Here is a 25,488-nt window from a genome sequence, read left to right as displayed (position 1 = left end):
TTGTACAATGTTTTTTGCGCTGCCGATGCATAAACTGTGTGATTTCACAGCACTCTCATCATAACAATGCTGTCGCTAATAGGTTTGCAGCTGAAGACAAGATTTAATCCAACTGTATTTGTTCAAGTTCCCAATAATGCAGAATAAAAACAGCATGGTCCAATATTTTGTGATATTTTTTTAGGTTTTAATAACTGAAGGTAGTGTTCTGCCAGCACAGTGACCCTCATAGGTTTGTGTGTCCTTGGTGAAATTGATCGTTTTACGGCAGCCGCGATCAGGACTTGGCTGTAAATGCCAGCGTGCAACATGACCGGATTGCTGCTGAAGGCGTAGAGACAGACTCTTATTCACACACCCACACACTCACAGACTTTTTTTCAGTGTATTGTTATTAAATCCAATTCAATTAATACATACAGTTGTATAAACAGTAACGATGCAGTACACATACACACATACATTACTGTACAAATTAAGCCGTTGAGGACGAGTCGCGAGTATTCTCAGGCAGGTGTCTATGGGAAATGCGTGGTGTAGTAAAATCAGCCTGTCCTCAACGGGTTAATGAATTATTGAAATGTGTATCTCTTCTCTATTCAAGTTCCTTCTCTCTCTTTTTTCTATCGCTCTTTCTCTTTCTGTATCTCTATCGTTGTCTTGATATCAGATGTGTGTGAGTGTATGCAAGTGTGTGTGTGTGTGTGTGTGTGTGCGTGTTTTACGTGGCTAGGGTTTCTCGAGTTATGGACACATTTTTTAAGTGTCTGTCCTAATCACACTTTGTTCGTGCATGCTTGGAAAATGTCTCCCTCGAGAGAGCCAGCTGCAATGTCACTGAAATCCAGTACTGGCTCTGGGTTATTCACCTCAAAAAAATTTTTTTTTTTCATGTATACGTGCATTCTTTTTATTTTGTTACTTTTTTTTTTGCATTAGAAATAGAACAGGGAAACTTTGAAAGGGATCGTTAGGTTTTGCTGATGAATTAGCAGCTTATTGGCTGCAGCCTGCAGCCAAAACTCAATAAGAGTATGTCTCTATATAGTACACCCTTACAGTGCAAGTGTTCTTTGGAGTGTGAATAGGACAGCGTCAATTACAGCAAATGTCACTGACGTGACATGTCCACATAAGAATGATCCCATTATGCCGTAAAGCCAACTGCACATCTTGAGAAATCAGCGCAAGTATTTTGTTTCCCTTTTTTTTGCCATAATACTGCCCTCTACATTTGTGTGCTTCTTGGAAGATTAGTTTGTGTTTGTGTAAATCATTAGCAGTAAACACATTATTCCTTCTGATGCAAGGAGACCTACTACTGTATAATAACTTCAGCCGTTAAGGAGAATCCAGTTTGTATCTGGCGTTATTAAGTGCCCTAAAGAATTGAGTGGGAAGAAAATGGAGCAAGGGTGGGGAGAAGTATCCTTTTGAGGATCTTGCAATCTTGTGAACTTGTTAGTGATATTTCTTGTAGAGATGTTCCACCACGGTGACCGAGAAAGAAGTGCCTTTGGAAAATTACCTCTCTTGCCATGCCGCGCGCCGCTCGCATCTCCAATTATCTTTTCTCCCCATCATTAATGCAGAGCACCGCAGAAAGGCCTCTCCACGGGCTTGCCGGGTTATGAATGGCTAAATTGCCTGGAAGCGTTCCGCCCGTCTTGACGTACTTTCGTGTCTGTGGGGGGAAGCTGCTCCTTGATGCGACTTTCGTGGAAGATGTAAATGTTGATTCGTCGAATGAAAGTGCTCAGTGCATTGACACTGCAGTTCTGTAGAGGGAATTGCTCTCAACCTTTGAAATCTAAAAGAGCTTACTCAGGTGCTAATATTCTTGACAATGTCAATGTTGTTCACCCGTAAAAAGGTTTGATCAGGTTCAACAGCCAGCAGACGAGTTTAAAGGGACTGTACAGTACTGGTTGAGGTAGGGATTCATGTTTTGAACATTCCTAAGTGAGATAATGAAAAGCCTCTTGTGAAATATGAAAGAGCATGTAATTTCAAGAAGGATTCAACGTTTATTTGATGAAAATTGGTTTTCAAATGGCTGAGATATCCCAAAAAGTGCTAATAATAAAAGGCGACATGCCCCAACTTTATTAGTTTCTCTTTGTTTCACTTTGTTTTTGGCTATCTCAGCCATTTCAAAACCTATTTTCATCGAATAAACTTTTGATACCCCTTAGAACCGCATGCTCTTTGACATCTCATAGAGTGGTTTCTGAATATCTCACAAAACGTTAAAAGCTAAATCTTCACCTCGACCAGAACTGTACACACCCTTTAAAGCCATTTTTGTTCATTGAACCAGTTGAAACCTTCCCATGGAACATTTCTCATGGAACATTTCTCATGTTGATACCTTTACTGATTTTGCACAGTTTGTGTAGTTACGGGTATTCCACAAATCCATTTAATAAACGAGAGCTTTTATATTCATTAAATCAACTAAATATAATTAAAATCATTAGTTTGGATGACCTATAGACACCCTTGGCATTTCCCAACAGAATTGCTTTCTGTTTTTTATTGTCCATTGGCGTTTACTTACCTGTAGTAATATAAGTGATTTCATTTAGATTGTAAGTGTCCTCACTTTCAATTTATGAAACAGATAGCATGGATTTAAAAGTTTGGTTCATATATTCTGTTTGTCCCCTTCCCCCCCCCCCCCCCCATTTCATACCATTCTTGAACGATAGCAGAGATCATTAACTGGTCTTCAAAAGCTGTCTCAATTTCAAGTTAAGAGTCCTTGTACAAGTCCAAGCTTGCAACTAGCTACGAGATGTATACTGCAAAACACGATATCTTTGCGGCATGAAATTTTCGCGAATTGGAGCCGACGACCTTTTTCGCGGCTTGAAATTTTCGCGAGCTGCCTCTAACATTCAATGCGTATAGTGTAGACAAGAACTTTCACATGCATTTTAATTTCACGAATCTTGACTCTCACGAAATTCGCAAAATTAAAATGCACGCGAACATTTCTCATTTTACAGTAATAGGTTTACAAGCTTGTTTCAGGTTCCCTGGTTAAAGCCTCCATAGACAATTTCAAAAGTGAATAGGCTGCTGGCAAGCACACCACAAACTTCAAACAAGCTTGCTGCAAGCCTGCTGCAACCACGGGCCTCACAAGCTTGTAAGCTTTAATTAGATGGAATGTGGTACTCTGCACAAAGTAGGAGAAATTTTGCTTCATATGCAATATAATCATCACTATTAGGAATAGATTCAGCAACAAATTTGTGTGCCGGACCCTCACACACATACACACTGGCTCAGGTATGACCAATGAATATGACAGTTCAATACTTTTTAGTAGATATTTTAACATGCATATTATATGTATGATTCTAGTGACTATTATAAACCATTTGCCTAATTTTTGTTCATCTATCTAGTCATGTATTGATACAAATATACTTGAAATAAAGTGAGTCATCAACTTTTAATACTCTCCCCCAATGTTTCATAAGCACTAGACCATTTCAAGTTACTGAACACTCACAAGCATCCATCACAGGGTACAAAGAAAGATATAGACGAACATACAAACAAATACACCATTTCTCTAGGCAATTATCGGAGAGACGGGAAGTTGGTGTGGCTTTAAGATTATTCTACTGTATATTATGCAGTCCATTAAAAGGATGTTGGAGCTGAAGACGAAAGGAGCCTCTATTGTTTATACATCTCTGTCCCCATAAACTACATCTCCCCTAAGCCCCTTATACCAAGGGAGTTTTAAAGTCTCCCTTTCCTGCATACGTAATATCTTCGGTCATCCACACGTTCTGCCCACAATCGCCTGTAATGGAGACAATTACTCTCGCAAGGAGGCATCGTGTGGCGTCAAAACGACGTTTATTGCCAATTAATATCCATTAAAAGTACGGCTAATGAATAGGCAGCAAGTACTAATGACTTCCTATATGGAGACAAGCTGTCATATGGAGACAAGCTGTCATATGGAGATGGTAAATAACTAACTATTCAGGTTTAAGTGATGATATTGTTTTATTTTTTTTTCTTTGATATTAGTATTGACTGGGGCAAATTATCTTCAAAAGAGCCTCATTTTTTGAAAAATAAGAACATGATTGTTTCCACTGCATGCATTTAGATACCACTATTGAAAATTCTTTGTGCAAAAAAAAAAGAAAAGAAAAAGGAAAAGAGAATCCTAAAGATGTTTATCTATGGAAGCATGTTTTGTGTGATAAGATTATTTAATTTTTGAAGTGCTTTTGTTATCATCATGTCATTTTTAATGTTTTTGTTTGGGAAAATAATCCTCATCTCCCCAAATACACCATTTCCTGAAGACAGAATGACACCCAGTGAATATCAAAGTCTTGGGTTTATGTTTCATATCTTATCTTTATGTGATGTGCATAGCAAGACAAAAGGCTACATTTTACTGTACCTCGTGTTGTTATGTGCAGCACATTTCCAAATATTTTCATTTTATCTTTCCTGGTTCCTTAACTTATTTTTAATTCTTTTTACGCTCTCAGCAGCTTTTCATGGAGCAGGAAATGTTGGGTCTCCTTATCTTGAAAAGGCCACATGTGCGGCCATGTGACATTCGTTTCCGTCCATTCAAGCTGGCCCCGTGCAATAATTGCTCCATTTCTTACGTTCGTCTTTTCTCGTCATATAGTCACGGCAACTTGTAAACGAATCCAGACCTGCCCCAAGCCACTGCAAAGCCTTATTTTATAAACGGTATCATTGTGCCAACATTTTTTGCTCGGCATGAAACGAGAGTTTCTTTAATCTCGTGGCAGGCAGCTTGACGGCTGTGGTAGAACCTGCTACCCATTTATGACGAATTTGGATACTTTAAAATTTGAAATATTCACAGCATGAATTTTCATGAATTGGAGTTGATGCCTTTTTCATGGTATGAAATTTTCATGATTTGCCATGTGTGCATTCAATGCATACAGTGTAGACAAGAACTTTTCCATGCATTTTGCTTTCATGAATCTTGGCTCCTCCTGAAATTCGAGAAAAATTTCATGCACATGAAAACTTCTGGTTTGTGGTTCAGTGGAGAGTACCATGGACTATCCATTAGTCATGAGGTCCCTGGTTCAAGTCCCACTAGCAGCAGCAGTTGTGTCCCTCAGCAAGGCACTCCTTTGTCATTACCCTTAAGTTGTAAGTCCTTCTGAAGGGACTTGGAGTCATCTGTCCCATCATTGTGACATCATTTCATGAATAGCGTACTATTTGGAAATAGGTTATCATGAAAAGTGACATCATTTCACAAATAGTATACCATGGAGTGTTAAAGATGCCAATATTCTGATATTGTTGAAAATACATATGCTCACATGAAGTTCTTTCAACCACTCACTAGTGAATGAATTTCTGATCCAAAATCCAACTAAAAAAGCACTCAAGAGAATAAAGACCTCCACCAAGCAGCTCATTCCCACCCATGCAAGCATGCTGAAAATCGCCCAGTTTCCCAACATAGAAGCCTTTGTTACATCATCAGCTTCCAGCTGCGTTTTACCTCTCCTGAACAGAGCATGCGCTGTAGTGTGCGTGTGCAGACCTCAAATATGCGCAGCTTGAACTCCCAAGTTCAATGGCCCTGTCTTGAAAAAAAGATCCATAAATCCATAAAAATTCCTGGATCACTGCCAAAACTTGATCATCTGTTCATTATGTCATTATCGACTTTTCCCGCAAGTTTCATTCCAAAACATTTTGAGTTATTGTGCACACAGACTAACAAACGAACAAACACAGATGAAAACATAACCCCCTTCCTTGGTGGAGGTAGTGATAGTTGTAATCAAACAATACAGCAGCAGACAAGAGAGATGCCATTTCTAGGACTTAGCCTTCCCGTTGCTGTCTTCTCATGGGTAAGCAGCAAATCTAATCAGAACGGGAACACCTGCCACAACCATTACACAGTCGACATGACAGGTAACTTATTAAGGTTTAATTACACGCCGACCTAATCAAACATTTGAAGACTGTGCAAGAAGGTGCACCGCTGCAGGTATCTGGTCTCTTCGCCTTGAAGCCCCTGTGGTCTTTGACTTGTTACGCCTGCGAGGTCGAAGGTTTTAAAGGGAAATATGCCACAAGCAGACAATATGTAGGGGAGTCAGTAAATGCAAAGATAGTGTAAGCACACATCAGTGAACTTCTGAGAAAGTTGGACAACCTGTTGTTAATTTTCAACGTTTGATCATATCCATCTGCCATTATCACTGCATATGAGGACTAGAATTACTTTTGATGTTACATTAAGTGGAATGAGACAAAGAAAATATAAAGAGAATTCTACAAAATTTCATTTTATATTAAAACTACTCTGTCCCTCAGCTTACCAGTGACATTTGTCGAGGGTAATGTTATTACCCCTGCCTTCTTAAGGAGGTAATTCATGTGCTCTTTCATTATGCTAGAAAAATTTAGATTTGTGGAATTCTTATAACATTTCCTTTATTATAATTCCACCACTTTGACATTTCGAGCTGTTGTAGCATTCTTATCCAGTGATGGTGGGTTGCACAAAAACTTTAAAGATTCATAACTTTTGAATGGACGCATTTGTTTTCATTTTGATGATTATTCCCACTTCAGTTTATAAGATAGGAGTAAGTCTGATCATCACCCACCCCCCCTCCCCCCCCCCCCCCCCCCCCCCCCCGTCCCTCCCATCGGCCAATCTGATCTTAATCCTTGACCAGACCGTGCCGCTGATCCTCTCATCAGAGGAGAAGCGGTCTTGGAAGCCCCGGTAGGATTGATGCGGATCCAGCGCAAATGGATGTCATAAGTGGCATACTTAGATGCATATTACAGTATTACTCTTATCTCTTTCCTCTCCCTCTCTCTCTCCTCTCTCTTCTCTCTCTCTCTCTTCATCTTTCTGTCTTCCTCTTTCATACTCATTTTTTTTCTCTCACTCTCTTGTCTTAATATCTTTTCCTTTTTCTTTTCCTTCAACTTCCTTCATCTCTTCTTCTCTCCCTCTCTTCCTTTTCCCTCTCTTCCTTTCTTGCTCCTTATCTTCTTTATATAAAGGAGAAAAGGAGCCTCCATATGGAGGCTGAGCCATCAAAAAGATCAGGAAAGAAAGTCACTTAGGCGGCCTGTGGTATCATTGCCAATTTATGCTGGCTAATGTGCCCTAACCTAATGCCAGTTGATGAAATGCTCATTAGAATGGGTGTCTAAATTGATATCGTCATAACTCATTTACTCTGTAATCTTTATGACCAGAGGAAGGCCGCGCAGTGTTCTAAGGACAAGTTCACCCAAATGTCTGTGTGGATTTAGTGAATGCAGCAATATTAGTAGAACACATCAGTGGAAGTTTGAGGGAAATTGGATGATATGTCCAAAAGTTATGATTTTTGTAAGTTTTGATGCAGCCATCACTGGATGACAAGACTACTACAGTTTGTGATGTCCCATATATCAATGATATAAAGAAAGTATAAACAAAATTCAACATATTTTCATATTTCTAGCAAATCTAAAGAGCGCTTAACTTAACCCTTTCAGAAAGCAGGAATACATGCAGCAATATTCCCTTAACATGTGTCAGTAATAAGTCAAGGGAATATATGTACTTTTCATTTTTTTTAGATAATATTTTGCTCTTTCTATCTGCTAGAAAAATGAATATATGTTGCAGTTAAGCATAAAAATTATCTTGAGTAGATATCTCTTTGCTGCTTTGACTCCCAAATATCCTTAAGATATCCACAAAGAAGGATGTACCATTCAAGAATGAGATAAAGATAATAAAGATAAAGAAGACATTATTAATATTGTTATTGTTATTATTATTGTTATTATTATTATCATTGTTATTATTATTAGCGCTTAGAAATATATTAAGCGCTTTATAAATGTTATGTATCATTATTATTATCATCATAATTATTATCATCATCATTATAATTATTATTATTATGATTATGGTTATTAAAATATTCTTATTATTATTCTTCTTCTTATTATTATTATTATTATTATCATTATTATTATTATTATTATTATTATTATTATTATTATTATTATTAGTAGTAGTAGTAGTAGTAGTAGTAGTAGTAGTAGTAGTAGTAGTAGTAGTAGTAGTAGTATTATCATTCAATAAAGTTCTGGAGCACAGTTCCACAACAAAGTGCGATTTGGCTGAGGGGATATAACAGTATATCTCATTTCTCATACTGGTAGGGCAATATCATATTGTCTTGAGGCAGTATGTGGAGATGCCTAAATCTTGCCATCAATTTCTCCAATTGAATAGAATTTATTTGACTCTGCTGTCGGTGTTGCCATCCAGATGGGGTCCTTGCCATCCATATGGGGTCCTTGCCATGGCAAGCAAACATGATCACGTCTGATATTAATGTTGGGCGCAGATACATCATGTGACAAATCTACAGAAGAAAGCATGGTTGGGTCACATAGAGGTCACTGTAGTCAGAATAGGCTTGTGGGTCACGTAGAGGTTATTGCAGTCAGAAAAGGGTTCATCTTTTTATTCTCCTCCAGCACGAAATGCAATCTGGCTGTTCATATGGTAGCCACATGTGCCCTACGATGAAAAATTGTCTCATTTCTTCAGCCATCTCCATCTGGAGAATTCTAAGGAAGATTTACATCATCTGTAACAGGAGAAGAGTCAGTCTGGGTTCCCAGTGCTGTCTGCAAATTGAGATGCCCCCAGAAAAACAAAGTGTTTGCAAGCCTAAAGGACATGCAACCTTCTTGCAGTAATTTCATGCAGTGATTGTTGTCAGAAAGACAGCTCTGAGCTTTAATGAAGTTAGATAGAAAGGGCTTGTAGTTTACATCTAAGTGAAACAACATGAATCAATAAAAGCCTGTCAAATACATGTATGGCAGAGTGCATGAAGATACCAGTCAGTGTGATATGATGAATCAAATTGTTCAGTGTTGTTCCAAGTTGTGTCTCCTGTGAAGTAATATTTGTTTGTTTGTGTGTTTGTTTGTTTGTTTGATGATGATGCAAGCTCTTGGAGCAAACTGTTGTTAGAATGTTGTATGAAGTATTTGGCACAAGCTTTAAGATGGAAACAATTTTATTTCTATGCTTCTTTTGATTTTTCTGGGGGGATGGGAGGGATTATGTAGTACTTTGCTGCATTGCTTGCAGAAAAGTCGGAGATTAAAATCTACATTCGAAACATCATGGCTTTTTTATTCTTCTCCTTCCCTTTTTTCGAAGTCGAATGGCAGACCTAAAAGATACGGTAAGATGATAGCTCTGCCCGGAAGGGGGGATGTCTTTTATGGATGCAGAATGCCTACCTTTTTCCGTCTCCCGCTTGAAGGATGAACTCCTCTGCATCATTTGACTCTTGGGAACTGAATCCATCTCCGGTGGTGTCTACCAGTCATTACAGTGGAATTAAGAGTTGGGGGGGGGGGGGGGGTTGGGGAGGGGGGATTGCGAGCCACGAGTCAGCTGTCGGCTTTTCTTCGGTCATCTCATCCTCGTCAGAAGCTCACTCGCCAGGAGTCAACTTCAGAATTTTTCAATTTTCTGAGATCAATTTTTTTCTTTCTCCCTCCCCCCAATCCATTTTGTGGTCTATTGTCTTTAAGGTTTTCTCATCCCCCCCAAAGGACTACCAGGTTTAAGTCGCAGCTGTCCGCAAGCTTGAACAATGGACTAACCATAGAGTAATACCCCCCCCCCTTCCCTTGTTCCTCTGGTGATTGCATTAAGATATTTAGTGGAGAACAATGTAGGTCTCTTTTGTATTCAAGAAAGGATCTTGTGTCTTGGCTGCGAAGGATGTGGGGACCATCGTTTTGCATAATTTAATGCTGTCCTTTTAGTTTAAAAAGATAGAGACCATGTCATCCTAGGACATTCGCTGGGAGTTAGAGACATTGCACCACTTAGCTGTTGTTTGTTTGTTTGTTTGTTTTGCTTGGGGGTGTTGTCACTTCAACTTTCTACAATTTCTATTTGTTTTCCGTCTCTCCGTTTATATGTATGTCGTAACTTCTGTTCATTCTCCTACTTGTTATCAAATTTCTGCCTTGTGAATTTTCACCCACTGGATTAAAGTTATTCAATTATCCAGAGACTTATATCAAACAGTTAATCAACACCTTTGTTGTATTCGTATGTATCCAAACTTTTTTCTTTCATATTCACTGAACCTATTTTTTTCTTTTTGTTTTCTTTTCCAGATTACTCATTCTATTTTCTCCCCTTCTCTTTTTAATATTCTGTTTCTTCTATGATTTTCTCCATCCTGATGCTTTTTAATCTCATATTTTTTTTGCTTCTTTTTTGTCTTCTCTTTTATGATATGGCTTCTTTCTTGGAAATAAAGTTTTAAGGAGGGAAAAACCATAAGATTCAGAGACACATGTCCTTTTTGCTGGATTTCACCTTTCTCAGAAAGTTCTCTTCAAGTTCCCAAGGCCAAAATGATATGGCTTCTTTTGTGGAAGTGAATTTTTAAGAAGATAAAAACCATAAGATTCAGAGACACATGTCCTTTTTGCTGGAGTTCGCCTTTCTCAGAAAGTTCTCTTCAAGTTCCCGAGGCTCTGTGTCCTCGTACTTGATAAGAGCATTAGATTTTTGTCCACAGTTTGTAAGGTAATCCTCGCCTCCTGTGAAATACCTCTGCTCACCAAGCATGACCTTTGGCACATCATCTTTCTCACCTGCTCATTCGCAAAGTGCGAATGTTCGGCACAAATGGGGGAATATACATACGGAGAGGGTTTCTTTCCATTTTGTGATGAAACACCTGCAGATACCTCAATACACACAGGATTGATAAACCTCCTCCATTAGGTCTTTCGTTGATATAGTGAATAAAAAGTTGAGACATAGTGAAGGGACTTTGCCAGCCCAGGAGTGAGGTAGAGTTTCATGTACTAATCTACTTACAGAAACCATACAACTGATAATACAATTTTATTTCACCGTTACTTTTGGTATCGGTTTAAAGGACGATCAGACCATTTTTTAAGATCTCACAGTAAGCCCGCGAGATTTGCGTATTTATAGAAGCCCAGCCTATTCCGAAACTGGAAATATCAGAATTACAAATCAACTTTCCTGCTTGGTACCTCTCATGTTTATTGACGTCTACAAATTAATCCTGCAGCGCAGATTAATGAGAAAACTAGATTGTTACGAAAGTCTTTTGCACCTCGGTCCATCAGCTATGAAACTTTGGGGATGTACACACTTTTCTCTTGGCGCACTTTTCTTACTTCCTTTAAACCTCCCTTTCAACTATATGTGCCCCTTTCTTTTTTTAAAAAGCTCATTAAATTTCTAATTTTAGAGACTATCATTTGTCTAACTATAAATCTTTAAAGAGGCGCTTCCTGCTTGACACATTGCAAGAATTATTTAGAAACTTGCTTGCAAATCACCTCCATCAACTGAGGTGGGAAAAGAAAGCTTGCCGTGATTTTTGTTGATTTTTTTTTTTAACTTTGGTTTGCAAGGAATGCCCTCTTGGAGTGGAGACCCTAAAGTGTGACAGCATTATTGTAATTCTTGTGACACTGCAACTGTTTCCAACTACCTAAGAGTTTTCTGCTAATACTCGCTGCTTTCACTTCCTTTATGTCCGAGTTAAAAAGTGACTTTGATTGATGTCAAATGTAAAGGTTTGAAATTGATTCACCCACTGGACATTTAGTTTTTGATTATTGTAATAAACTCCTTGGATACTGTATTATATTTGTCTGTCCTCTGGAACAATGTGTGTGGACTGCTGGCAATGTTTATGGGGGGTGGAGGCTGAAAATTTGGACCATGAGTGAGAAATACATCACAACAAAACTATGTCTGTGCTGCACGCAGTGAGATTTACATGCATCTTCAGTTTGAAACAATGCCCTATGTGAAATTGATTAAAGAGCTAGTTTCTTCTTGCACGGTTTAAAGTTTTTATCACTTGAAGTAAAAACAAAAGACAAAGTGCAAGTTGAAAAGGTTTACCCTTTCTACCATAATTGCCTGCTTTCTGTGATATACTTTCGTGTCGACTCAAGTCACCTACACTCATTTTTTTTTTTCAGTCGTAGAAGGAGAAAGTGCAAGAAAATGAATTTTCTCCTCAATGATATTCCAACGATCGGATCCTGCACGTCGTGTGCGGATTCATGCTGGCGGGTTGCCATGGAAACACTGCAAACACAGAGGGGAATCGTTTGTCAGTCTTCAGTTGGTCTGGCGGCCACTGTGTGATGTCGAAAGAAGGATGTTTCCGGAGGAAGTGGGAGAGAATTAAGTGGGAGATTGATGTGTGATGGGAGAACTGTGAAGGAGTATGGGCATTACTCGAGGCTCGTTATCCTTATGTTCACGGTCAAGCGTGCGTTAATATCAACAGCACACAAGTGCACACAAGGCCAGAATGGGTAGTTTCACGAGATTACTTTTCCTTGGTGCTCATCAATTGCGCCTCCATCGCATCCACAAGTTCGTTCAATGACAGATCTGGGAGTCGCAATGCGCAATGCGTGGAAATGCGTTCAGAATTCAAGTTACTGTCGAACAATGGTGTGATAGCATCATAGAGCTTTAAGGCATTTCCATAATTTTTCGACATTGCTTGCTCACCGCAGATCAAAGTTTAGATGCATCACGTGCGTCTGAGCACGATCCGATTTCATTTCCATTTTTTTTATGCCTCCGCCACGAAGTGTTGCTGGAGGCATTATTTTTTTGCGTTAATTCTCTCGAAGACACTGCGATAGGTTTAATGTGCCACGTTGTGCAGAACGTGATGTGACTAAGAAAGGAGTACATCTATGATATTGGTGGCATGTTGAAATTAATGCCACCCACGCATTGCTTCTCATCATCATCTTTATCAGGTTTCAACATCAGATAGAATGAATTGAAATGCGAGGTCATAGTAAGTGTGCCCGAAGCGGTTAATATCTGATTCCAATTTGTTTTATGGCAGTGGAGCCATCGGCAAGTATAACATTTATTGTGAGTTGAATAGAGACTGAAGGTAGATATGGTTTGATTCATTTTCTTTTATTGTTTGTCATTCGTGTACATTTACACGTGCTTACTTTTATATCAACACCAGGCCCATTATTTTATTCCTGTCCTATTTCCACCCTGTCTTTTCTATAGATTTCCCTTTTTATTGAATCTCTCACTTTCTTTTTTTATTTCTTTTCTTTTCTGTGCCTTCTGCCTTTTTGTATTTGTCACTAAAAAAATCTTCTTTCATTTGTGTGTCTTTCACTTCATTCTTTAATGTACCTACCAATCTTTCTGTATGGTATGTGTACTTCCCTACTGTTTATAGCGTCCCTAATCATAGGTAGATCCAGAGGGGGGTGCCCCAGGTGCACCCCCTCCTATTTTTTGTTAAAACAAAAGAAATGAAAAGAAAAAAGTGAAAGGGGCACTGGCGCCCCCTTTCATTTTTGAAAAAAACATCTTTGTCAGCCGATTGTAGTGGTAGCAGAAAATTGCTCTGAAGCCTTTTTCTTTTTTTTTTGCTTGATGAAACCCAGAAGTGGCACCGGAAATATTTGTAATGCCCCTCTTTTTCGGAATTCCTGAATCTGCCCCTGCTAATGAATTTTCTTCAACATTTCTTGATCTTTCTCCAGTGTACTTTCTCCTTCTCTCGTGATTTGGATTACTCCTGCTGTGTTTTGTCTTTTCTGCCTTTCCTGAGACCCCCTCTCTTCCTATCCATCTCTCATTTTCTGTCTCTCTATCTCTTTTCCATTCTACAACGTACACATACAAGTACTACCAGTCCCAGGGAAAATATCAGACCCTGAGAGATTCGTTTACCAGTCGTAACATGGACGTGCCTCTTCACCCGTGCGCCCAATGAGTACGTGTTGTGCAAAGTCGAGGCCAGCAATGCTCTCTCAAGCTGTGATACGAGTGTGGCGTGTGAATTTCGATTCCCTGTCCCGTAAATGATTGATGGTATGGTGCGAAGCGGAGAGAGCCCTCCTCAAACTCTCTCAAAATGTGTTGCATTTATATGCAGGGGATCCCCCCCCCCCTGACTTTTACTATCGCAACCACCACTACCTCAATGTTTTTCTGTCTCAGAATCTCTGCAAGGCAGAGAGAAAGATTGAAATGGAAAGATATGAGAGAAAGGTAGGGATGAAGACTCTTGGGGGAGGGGAGGGGGGGCTGCATGGAGACAGTGTAGAAAGTGAAATGAGAGATTTAGAGCAGGAAGGTGGCAAGGAAGCGGGCCAATGATAGCGGGAGGGGGATGGAGTTTCAGAGGGTGCGTTTGAGAGAATGATAGATAGATGAAAAGAAGGAATGAGAGCTGTTAGCTAAATATCAAGGAAAGGACAATTTGAAAAGAAGATAGAAATATAGAGATGTAGAGGTAGAATTGGAAAAGACAGAAGCACGTATACATGAGGTAAGAAGAGAGATAAAGAAGTAAAGATGGGCTACTATAAAAGTTTGTAAAAAGGTAGGAGAAGGAGAAGGGAAAATGAAGAGGAAATACATTTTAGGTAATGTCAAATTAGATAAAAATTTGGAGTGAGAGAATTTAGATGAATGGAAAATACAAAGATAATTTGAAAGCTTGAGAGTAAGGAAAGAAAAAAGACACCTACATTTTGTTAAAAGATAAAACAGGAAAGAGACAGAGACAGAAGATTTTGAATGCAAAAATAAAAGTCTATTTTTATCCTTTTGAGATATATGCAAGAGTAAATCTGCTGAAAAATAAAGAAAATAATCAAAGTACATGTATATGTGAAAATTTTTACAAGGATTAAGGATCTTAGAAATATTTCTTTGTATAAAATATGTGCAGTTTTTCTCTACCTGATGGCCTAACTTTAAAAAAAAAATGAAAATGACATCTATCTTATTCTTGTATTCAAACCCTTCAAATATATATACAGTATATTCATACATATATTTTCATCTATTTATATATACATATGTGCATATATTTATATATCTATATACGCACACACATATATATACATTCAGACTGATAGAAGGAATGAAAGAGAGTTTTGAGAGAGAGAGAGAGAGAGAGAAAGAAAGTAGGGAGGGAAATAGATTGATCAGTATGTAATAGAGCGCTAGTTCCCTCATCCATCAACACCACTAGGCAATGACATCTCAACTCTTGTGTTGTTAAGTCAATTGAGGGTAGTGTGCCGTGTTATTTTACTCTCTCGGTTTCGCCAGAGGAGGACTTTTTTTTTTTGTAAATGGTGAGTGATATCGAGCCAATTGCTGTAATATTGTCAATTCTCAATTTTAAGAGCTTCTGTTAAATTCTGCGGGAGCTATTGTAGTCTGCATTTGAAAGCGTGCTTACATGTATTCCTTGTCTGTCAGTGATGGTTGTTAACGGATCTATATTAGAACATACATGTATTCAATCTATTCACATCTGGGGGAGATTACAAGTGTTTTTGTTCCGTGAATGCCAGCCGTGGCAGTCAAGCCCAAATTCACGCTGGTGGCTCTATTGTCATGCAAATCATGCAGACGTAGTTTGTGGCTAATGATACAGAGCTATGGGTTGGTAGTGCCGTGTTATTTGCTGATCAATATTATATTGCATTCTTTCTCTCCACTAAATTTAAGAAGGGAATTATACCACTTGAAAAAAATCCAGGTGGGTGTTGGCTATGTAGACTTTGAACAGTATTAATGAGATGGCAATGTTGAGCTTGCAGCAGTGTAGAGAAAAAGAGAAGGGGAGTATGATACAAGTTGTGTTCAGGTATTCCCAAAATTCTGTGTGTGAATTAATGAAGGAATACATATATACAGGTAGATATGCAGAATGGGGGCACAGTGGTTAGTGCACATAGGACACTGGACTCTTGTCTTATGTAGTAGGTCTCAGGGTTCAAATCTTGCTCAGTGCTTACATCCAAGGATGGAGATGTTCTACCCACCACCTACCTCTTCATGTATTAGTGCTTTAAAATTGATAATAATGCATGTGGTGCCCTCTGGTAGAAGGGGGTTTAATCATAAGAGTCTCCCCTTTGTTTGATATTTTTATCACTTGTGCTATGATTATTACTTCTATAGTCATCTTCAACATCATCATCACTATTACAGTTATCTTTTTTGTCATCTTTCTTTTCATATAATCTTGCAATAGTCTTACACAAGATTTGTAGAGTTGAAGCCCTTGTGGTTCCCAGCCAATAATTCTTAGAGGGTGACAAAATATTTAATGGGTATGCAGTCATAGTACTCATTTGTAGGTTATTATGAGAATTGCTAGAGTGCATCAAAGCATGCAACATATAGCAGCTCACTATGTACAGCATAATATCATCCCAGTGATGAATATCATGGTATTTGTATATTGAAGCAACGAAGTGAATATATTACTATAGTAGACCTTAACACTGAAAATTGCATGGTATTTGTACGGGGCCTGGAGCAGAAGGGCCTTTGTATACTTTCCACAGTCTCAGAAGTGCTTAGCATACAGTGGGTGCAGTGGTGTGAATGTACTCAATTGTCAGAATGTGTTTTTACCTCTCTCAACTTTTCTTTCCCTCCTTCTTTTCGTCCCCGGTAAACAATAAAGTTTATCGAAGAGGAGATGTCTGAAATAACGAGAGACATTTTCCCCCGTTTTGCAGCCGACCGCCCGAGCTGGTAATGAGTCATTGATAGTCATGATCAGCCATATTATAGAGTGGTGATGAGAGTAGGTAGGTTGAGATTGATGTGAGCTGTCATTCTAGTATGTCCAGAGCAAACACATCCCTCCCCCTCGGTCTCTTGTAAACACAAACCATCAGCTGTCGTCGTCCCGACAGTCCCACCGCGGGAGCATTTTGCCGTAGAACCGAGAGGACGAAAAATACGAAGAAGAAAGAAAATACAGAAGGGAGGAGAAAAGGAAGAGGGTCGCAACTGCGGCAAATTTTGGCTGGAAGGGTTTGTTATCATAGAGGAATGCGACGGTATCCCCCCGCGGCATACCGTGGCCGGACATCGCTGGAATTCCGCGGAAGCAGGAAGAGGAGGGGAACGACCCTTGACCCAATCCCTGCAGGCACTTCCCTTTTCTACCTCGCCTCCCCCCACCCCCCCCCCCCATCCCCAGTTCATCTCCCATCAACTCACTCATTTGTGCTGCGATGTAGCAAACTTGAGCTTCATCCACTCATCCCCACTCAACTCAAAGTGTCATTGACAGTGCATGCAGATGGATCACTGCCGGGAGTGAAAGGGTTAAAGGGATAGTACAGTTTCGGTTGAGATGAGAATTTGGGCTTTTAAAGTTTTGCAAGATACCAGAAAACACTTATGATATAGCACAGAGCATACCATTTTAAGAGCATTTCAAAGTTTATTTGATGAAAATCGGGTTTGGAATTATTGAAACATCCAAAAACAAAATAAAACAAAGCGATCGTTCCAAAGTGTGGGTCCCACACTTTATTAGAATTGCTCTTTTTGGATATCTCAGCCATTTCAAAACCAATTTTTATCAAATAAACGTTGAATTCCTCCTAGAATTGCATGCTCTTTCATATTTCGTATGAGATTTCTTATTATCTCACCTAAAAATGTTAGAAACCTGAAATTAGGTCTCAACCAGTACTGTACAGTCCCTTTAAAGCCAGTTTGACTCACTGGATGTCACAGGAGGTTTTACTGTGGCAATGCTTAAAGGGAAACTTCCACATCATGCTCAAGTTGACTTCATTGACAAAAGCAGAGTGAAAGAGATGGAGCTGTTGCAATTTTGTTAAGTAAAGATGAAGTATGAAAAAGTCATGCAATATTTATGTTTCCCACAATTTCACAAAACTCTGCAATTTGTTAGAATCTTGAGAAAATTAAGTGAAGAACTCACTAAGATTTCATTTTTCAACTGTCTTTTAGTTAGATATAAAAAATACTACGAAATACATATTTTGCAATGTAGTTGGTCTATGATGGAACAATTTTATTTTTCTGTGAAGAAAAAAAAAAGTGTTCTTTCCAAATCATTAAAGTTGTATATTAAGTTGAAGCAAAAGCTGTTATGTCTTTCTTTTGAATTCCTTTCAGAAAAAAAAAGTTAGAAAGATTTTGGCACAAGACAATTTGAGACTTTTGAAGTGATGACATACACAAAGCATTTCATCTGATTGACTTGTGTTGTCACAATGTACCCCCATTTTATTGATTATATAAACATTTAAAATTTAATGATGAAATGAGCCTTTGTTCTTTTGTATTGCCCCATCTTAATGAAATGCTTTTGTTTGTCAAATGTTATGCTTTGTATGAAAGTTCACGAGAGCATAAGGTTAAGTTTTCCTTAAGATGTTGGCAATATGAATTTTGCTGAAACAAGGGTCTGCATGCACCTTTGATGCTTATAATGTTTATGATCATTTTAATACAGTATAAGCAGGGATACTAACATCCAAAAAGCTTCTAGTCAAGGGATGCTTTTGATGCGTTTGATGATGTTAAATATGAACAGGACTACTGATGCTCGGTTAAGTACAACTTCCAGTCCAGGTGCATGCTCGTGGCAATGCTGATGTGATGTATAAATCTTTGAGCATATCTGTGGTCGTAAATTTGCTTCATTAATGAAATTTGCCTGCTGGGCAAGGCGGGTTGGTACACTTGATTGCACGGCATCTTACAGAGGCCATTAGTTGAGCAAATTGTTACGGCATTGCATTACCGCAAGCCAGGCTTCATTCATGCGGCAAAGTCACGACGACGCCCTTCAAATTCGCCATCATCCTCAAGGACTACTGGACTGTGGGGAAATGTGATTGGTTCGTGTTTTTATTAATGATGTTCGCGAGTGTTTTGGGGAGAAGTGAGTGATTTACCACCATAACTTTGTTGGGTTGTTCCAACAAGTATATAAAGTGTAAAGGTTTAAAGGGATGGTATAGTTCCAGTTGAGATGGGACTTCAGGTTTCCAACTTTTCTTTGTGAGATTAGTAAGAAACCTCTTACGAAATGAGAGAGAGCATGCAATTCTATGAGGAATTCAATGTTTATTTGGTGAAAATTGGTTTTGACATGGCTGAGATGTCCAAACAAATTGATACTAATAAAAGGTGGGACCCACCTTTTATTAGAATCGCTTTGTTTTACTTGCAATTGTTTTTTCGAAATCTCAACCATTTCAAAACCGATTTTCCTCAAATAGACTATGAATTCCTATTCGAATGGTATGCTCTTCTAACAGTCGATAAAGTGGTTTCTATCTATCTCTGAAAAAAGTTAAAAGCTGAATCCTTATTTCAGCCAATTCTATACCATCCCCTTAATGGGAATGGCTGCCAAAGTATCGATAAAAAGCATCCTTGATTTGGTAGAAGCGCTGGAAGTCAGGAGGAGCATATTCCATTCATGATGGGGAAGGAGAGTGATGGTGGTTGGTGGGGGGGGGGGGGTTTAAATCGTCAGCATCACTCACTCGATTTTGCTCACACCTGATTTCCATCGCAAGCGTGAAGTCAATTTGCAAGCGAAGTGCTGAGGCTATCGCTTTCTCCTCTCGACCCGGCGTGTGACGGCGTCGGCTCGACTTCCCACCCCTGCAAGGCTCCACTCGAGTGTGGGTTTAACATCACCGTCGCCATGGCGATGACTCGCCCTGATGCGCTCCGAGCACTGGTGTGGAGTGTTGACTGGGGAGCGGGTCGGGGGGGATGGGTGTCATCACCAACTCCCTCCCGGTCCCACATCATGCTACCCTCTTCCGTCCAACTCGTGAATAATGTAGTTCCCAGTTGCCGACATTTCTCTGGAGTGCCTTCATCGAGGAAATCAAAATCTGAGGCAATGGAATCCATACTTACAGGCCTCTGACTAAACAAACAAAGCAAAGCTGTCCCGTTTGATTCAGCATCTTCTGAGAGCCAACTTGGGAATACAGTAATTGTAGTTTATGAACTTTGATATTTGATCACCCTTTCATGCTCCCGTAGTCCAAGCAATCATCTTTTTTTAGATTGCACTGAGCATTCATTTTGACTTTTCTTGGAGTGGAAAAGAAGAGAATGCATGTCAACATCCATTTCATTTTTCCTTTTTATCCTCTGTGTTGAAAGTGGTGAGGCAGCTTTCCAGAAGGTACCAGAAAGTGTGTTCAAATGAATGCATGTGATACTCTGACAGGCTCAAACATGTTGTTTATAAGACTGCACATCACATCTGGAGGGTGCGAGAACTATGTCAACCCATGCAGTACAAGATTCTGAAGTATTCATAGACACTTCTAAAGGACCCACAAGCTTTCAGTAGGCAAGGAGTTAATGTATAATTACAATGCTGATTTATCTGTGAAGTGGTTAACAAAACAGATATATGAGAGATTTCATTCACATTCGGTAAACGTTTTTATCATATTTTCAATACATTTTGATACACGGAATCCAAGTTGCATCCATTGACTGTCGTTTTGTCAGGGAAGACTCCAGCTGAAAATGTTGATGTCTCGAACATCCATTGTTAATGAAAGTGTCTTATCAGGTAGAATAGTATGTTTATTTCCTTGATATGGTGACTTGTACACATATCAAAAATTATCCTTTTAACATGGCCCGGTATGTTTGAGTCATCAGAGACTCACACATCAAGGTGCGTGTCAGAATGTTCATCGAACTCTGTGTATCTGCGATGATTTCTAGTATTGGATGCCTGGCATTGTTTGGGGGGACAGTGTATCGCTTGGAAGCAGGTGCGCAAACAGCGATTGTCGTCCCCATTACTAGTCATGACATAAATCATGTTTTGCAAGGGAACAAGTGCCCCAGTGTGCCCTGTTTTATGGATTTGGACACATCTAACCAAAAACACATTTTGGTCACATCTGACCAAAATGTGGTTCAGGATTTTTTTGTGTATGTTTTTAAATCAATTTTTGTAAATACAGGGATGTTGTAAACCACACTTCATAGTGACTGAAATGAGAAGATCTATACCCTGTCACACCTGGAACAGGTCACTGTGTTCACTTCGCCATAGCGTACTGCCAGCTCGCACGTTAGCACCGTATACAGTTGCACGCCTGGGGCAACATCACGCGTGATGGCGTCCTAGGGAGAACAGGTGTGACATACACCGAGGATTCAGTGCCGCGGCATTCGGCTGCGGGAGATGGACGCTGTATGCGACATTGCCAAGAAGCGCCCAACGAGTCTGGCTCGACCAACCGTCATGGTGGGGGGGGGGGGATGTCATCCCCATCTCCCTTTCCCAGTCAATGGAATGTGCCATGATTTATTTTTCTTTTAATTAAGATGCATACCAGGCATCCATCCCTAGTATCTATCTCTCTCTCTCTCTCTTTCTCTCCTCTCTCTCTCTCCTCTCTTACCTTCGCACATCATCGCTCTCTTCTTTTTCATAACTGTAAAAATTCCAATCTCTCATTTTCTGTTTAGGGGGTTTATTTTCTTTGTCTTGTTCCGTCTGTCATCTCCCCCCATCCCTTTTGAGTTTTCCACCTGCCGCCAACCTCTCCTCAAAAAGAAAAGAGCAGGAAAAGAGATTTGCGGTGCACATTAATAGACACAGCGATGTATCGTCTTCATTGTATTTTGTCTACGTTCATTATTGATCCAATTCTTATCTTTTTTTTTCTCTTCCCTCTCGCTGCTACAGGCTGGTGAACACATGCGGGACATGCTGTCTGGTATGCACAACTGGTATGCCTGCTCTCACGCTAGACCCACATACTGCAACGTATGTCGGGAGGCTCTCTCAGGGGTAACATCCCACGGCCTTTCATGTGAAGGTGAGCACAACGTTTGCTGCCGTTGCCGCGGCAATGATCATCAGCGAGCAAGGAACTCTATGTGTAAATGATGACGATTTTTAGGATAGTTGCGGTCGCAACATGTGTTTTTAGTTTGATGATGAGGATGATGATGATAATTGCGATGAAAACAATAATAATAATGCTGATGAAGATGATGATGATGATGATGGTGATGATGATGATGATGATGATAATGATGATGAAGATGATGATGATGATGTTGAATGTGAGCCATGATAGCATGTTAACCACGGGTGAAGATTTTATTCAAGTTCGTGATAATGGTGTGAAAAAAAAAATTACTGGAATGGTGATTATGATACAGGAGTTGACATGTGATGGTTTTGGTGTGAATGTTTTGATGATTATTTAAATCGGAAAGGCAATCATAACATCTCCATGAAAACTGAGTAGATAGCAAACTAATTGGTTTGGATATTATTGCATGTGATTCTGCATCTGAAATGAACAAAGGTACATTCCGTATGTACCCTTTTCCTGGAAAAGAAATACATTGTATCTGGATTGAATTTGCATTAGATTATATTCCGTTCAATTTAATTCAATTGACATTCATTTCCATTCATCCACAAAAATTGAAACAAAGTACAAAGTTTACATTACACAATTATTTTATCATTTTGTAAGAAATACATGTGCATGATAAAAGTGTCATGAAGTATTAAAGTGTATATACAGTTTCATAAAATAGCCGGTTAGACAGTGTTTTGCATTATTTGCATTCATCATCGTGCAGAAAAAAGGAATAGCAAAAAAGCTCAGACCCCTTTTGACTCCCGAAAAAAGAAGGTATAACTGTACATTGTGTCTTCAAATATAGATTGACATATCAGTCATTGAAATTGATTACGAATACTCACAATGTGAATTTCCGATCACATGATAATGAGGCATCTTTTCTTTCTGGAGACACATACTTTAAATCCACTTTCGTGATATCTTCAAATCCAGTCAGTAAAGTCATATTACTCCAGAGTTAAGAAAAAATACTCGAAGCCCTATCTCTTCAACCTCTCCAGTGAATAGAAGCCTTCAAGCCTCTCGTCACTTTACAACCTTCAAAGAATTTGTGTTTTGTCCTGCATGCTCCATACGGTTTCCCGTTGCATAAATCGCTCCCGGTCGGCATGATTTACGTCTACTTCCGTGCATCCAGCGTTCCATGGACAAAGAGTCGCGTTGTCAAGTGACGCATTTTTCGCCTCTTCCCTTTCCTCCCTAGAGTGCGAGTATGTCAAACGGAGATGGATGCTTGTCCTACATCAGCAAAAGAGAATTCTTTTGGGACGGATTCATCACAATTATGTCCTCGTTTTTGTTGTGTGATTTTTTTCCCCCCATCGACAACCCCCCCCCCCTACACTAGAGGTACACTGAAATTACTTTTATGAACTGGGTTCCTTCTGAGCTGTGGGCAAGGTTAACTTTTAACTTGTTGCGAGAGAAACCCATTCAAGAAGGTTTATGGTCTTAGAATGGGCCGGAGGAGTAGACGGAGAAATCATCGCACCTCCTTTTTCTGCTTCTTGATGAGATATTGAAGGAATGTGCTGTGGAAGAGAGCTTTAGGATGGCGTCTTTGCATTCTTTGCTGAGCCCTCAAGACCACCCCAATCCTGTTGAGAATCACCCATTCTTTACATATGTTTAGGATGTCTTCAATACACTGTCATATGTATGAAAGGAGTTTAATGCACACACGGACATATTAATTTTTCTCAATTTGTTATTAATTACACTAAAAGAAACAATGAAAATGATCAAAATATATGTGATCATTTTAATAACATCTTCAAAAATATTTCTTGTAAATATAACAAGTGCAGTGTCATTGAAAAGATACAGTGTATTATATTTCTTTATTTGATGATGGCCATACTTACAAAAATGAAATAAGTAGTATTTATATGCTTTTGCTTTCAAACTCTTTATTTAAAACCAGAAAATGGTAAGGGGATATACATTAGATGGTATTAGAGCTGACAGAAAATACTGGAACTGTTCCCAAGAGATTGCAGAAGCTCAGAAAATCATGTGTTTTAGAGCAAAAAGGAAAGGAAGGCGAGGGAAACGGAGGGAGAGAGATGCGGCCAGCTTTCAGTGAGACAAAACAAGAACAACAGGTTGAGGGTGAGAATGTTAGAGCTAGATATGAAAGGAGGTTGTCAGAATTCAAGATTGAAAGAATGATTCCAAAAGACGTGGGAGTCTTATGGTTGTCATAGAATTGATCAAATGCAGAAAACGCTTTGCAAAAAAGAGTGGAAAGTGAATTTCTTTGAATAATTACTGTATATTGTTGTGGAGTGATGGAGTGGAGTGGAACACTGGCCTTTAATTCATACCTGACCCATCCATCTTTTCTGCATTCATTATTGTTACAGAATGATTTCTTGCTGCTGATGTGTAGCAATGGAAATCAGCTTCTAATACTAACAGGATCATGCCTCGAAAACAGTGATTACCCATAATGCAGCTCACGTGTCATTCTGTTTTCCAATCTGTGTACAGCTGTAACTCTTACAACCTTGTTCTTCTGTCTTACGATTCACACCCCTGCAGTGTGTAAATTTAAAGCGCATAAACGATGTGCCGTACGAGCGATGAACAACTGCAAATGGACCACCTTGTCTTCAATAGGGAAAGACATCATAGAGGAGGAGGATGGAACGGTAAGTTTTGCTCTGTGTTTTTTTCTTTCATCAAGCAAATAATCATGTAAACATGAAAACTGAGCATGATATGCATTGTTATATGACAAGACTTATGAAAGCAATAAACAAGACAGATTGATTATGATGATAAAGATGCTGAGGATTAAATCTAAGATGATAATAATGAAAATGCTGATTAAGATTTATGTATGAGTGAAGATTCAGATGATGATGATGATGATGAAGAAAATGAAGAGTAGGAGGCTAGTGAATTCCTTATATTATCCAAACTGTAATGGAAAAAAAATTGTGATGATAATTATCAACTCAAAAGTATAAAAAACATAAAATTATAGTGTATACAACTGTAGGTAGTGATATGATCTGCGTGATTTGTTCAGTGAATTTATGATGTAGACAAGGTCTTCAGATATTCTATTGCTAATCTTAGTGGATGAAAGCATGCTGTGATGTGGAAAATTGTTGTCATTTTGAGCTTTCTATCCATCCCTACATTTTTGTCTCTGTTACTCTGGCAACAGATTGCCATGCCCCACCAGTGGCTGGAAGGCAACCTGCCAGTGAGCGCCAAATGTGCCGTGTGCGACAAGACGTGTGGCAGTGTGCTCCGTCTGCAGGACTGGAGGTGTCTCTGGTGCCGAGAAGTGGTGAGTTTGGGGTTCGTGGACTCCACCCATCGATGACTCTGGGATTTCATTCATTCATTACTCTAAGTTCAATTCTGAATCTGTCACTCTTCCCATTTCTGGGCTTTAAAGCTCCACCCATTGATGACCTCATGGCTCCATTTATCCATTTGTTGATAATTAAGCTCCACCCATGGGAGGACCATACGGCTCCACCCACTGGTGGATCATTTAGCTCCACCCATGGGAGGACTATAATACTCCACCCATTAGTGGATCAAGCTCTGTCCAAGAGAGGACCTTATGGCTCCACTCATTAGTGAATCATTAAGCTCCGCCCATGGGTGGAC

At 39.3% G+C, this 25,488-nt stretch overlaps 1 protein-coding gene across 1 annotated transcript in view; it reads left to right on the top strand.

Moving 5' to 3' along the window:
- The window catches only part of LOC139727652 (diacylglycerol kinase delta-like), a 262,979-nt gene that overhangs the window by 208,772 nt on the left and 28,719 nt on the right, over nucleotides 1–25,488 (top strand). Inside the window, exons 6-8 of the mRNA XM_071638631.1 lie at nucleotides 21,660–21,792; nucleotides 24,400–24,509; nucleotides 25,034–25,159. Coding sequence (XP_071494732.1) covers nucleotides 21,660–21,792; nucleotides 24,400–24,509; nucleotides 25,034–25,159 — 369 coding nt within the window. The remainder of the gene's footprint in view (nucleotides 1–21,659; nucleotides 21,793–24,399; nucleotides 24,510–25,033; nucleotides 25,160–25,488) is intronic.

This window comes from Diadema antillarum, unplaced genomic scaffold (genome assembly GCF_040938485.1).
Source record: "Diadema antillarum isolate AM-2024a unplaced genomic scaffold, OU_Dant_1.0 seq00000139_RagTag, whole genome shotgun sequence".
In the NCBI taxonomy this organism is placed as follows: domain Eukaryota; kingdom Metazoa; phylum Echinodermata; class Echinoidea; order Diadematoida; family Diadematidae; genus Diadema; species Diadema antillarum.
The sequence above is the reverse complement of the archived record's forward strand: the minus strand, read 5'-3'. Positions and strand labels throughout refer to the sequence as shown.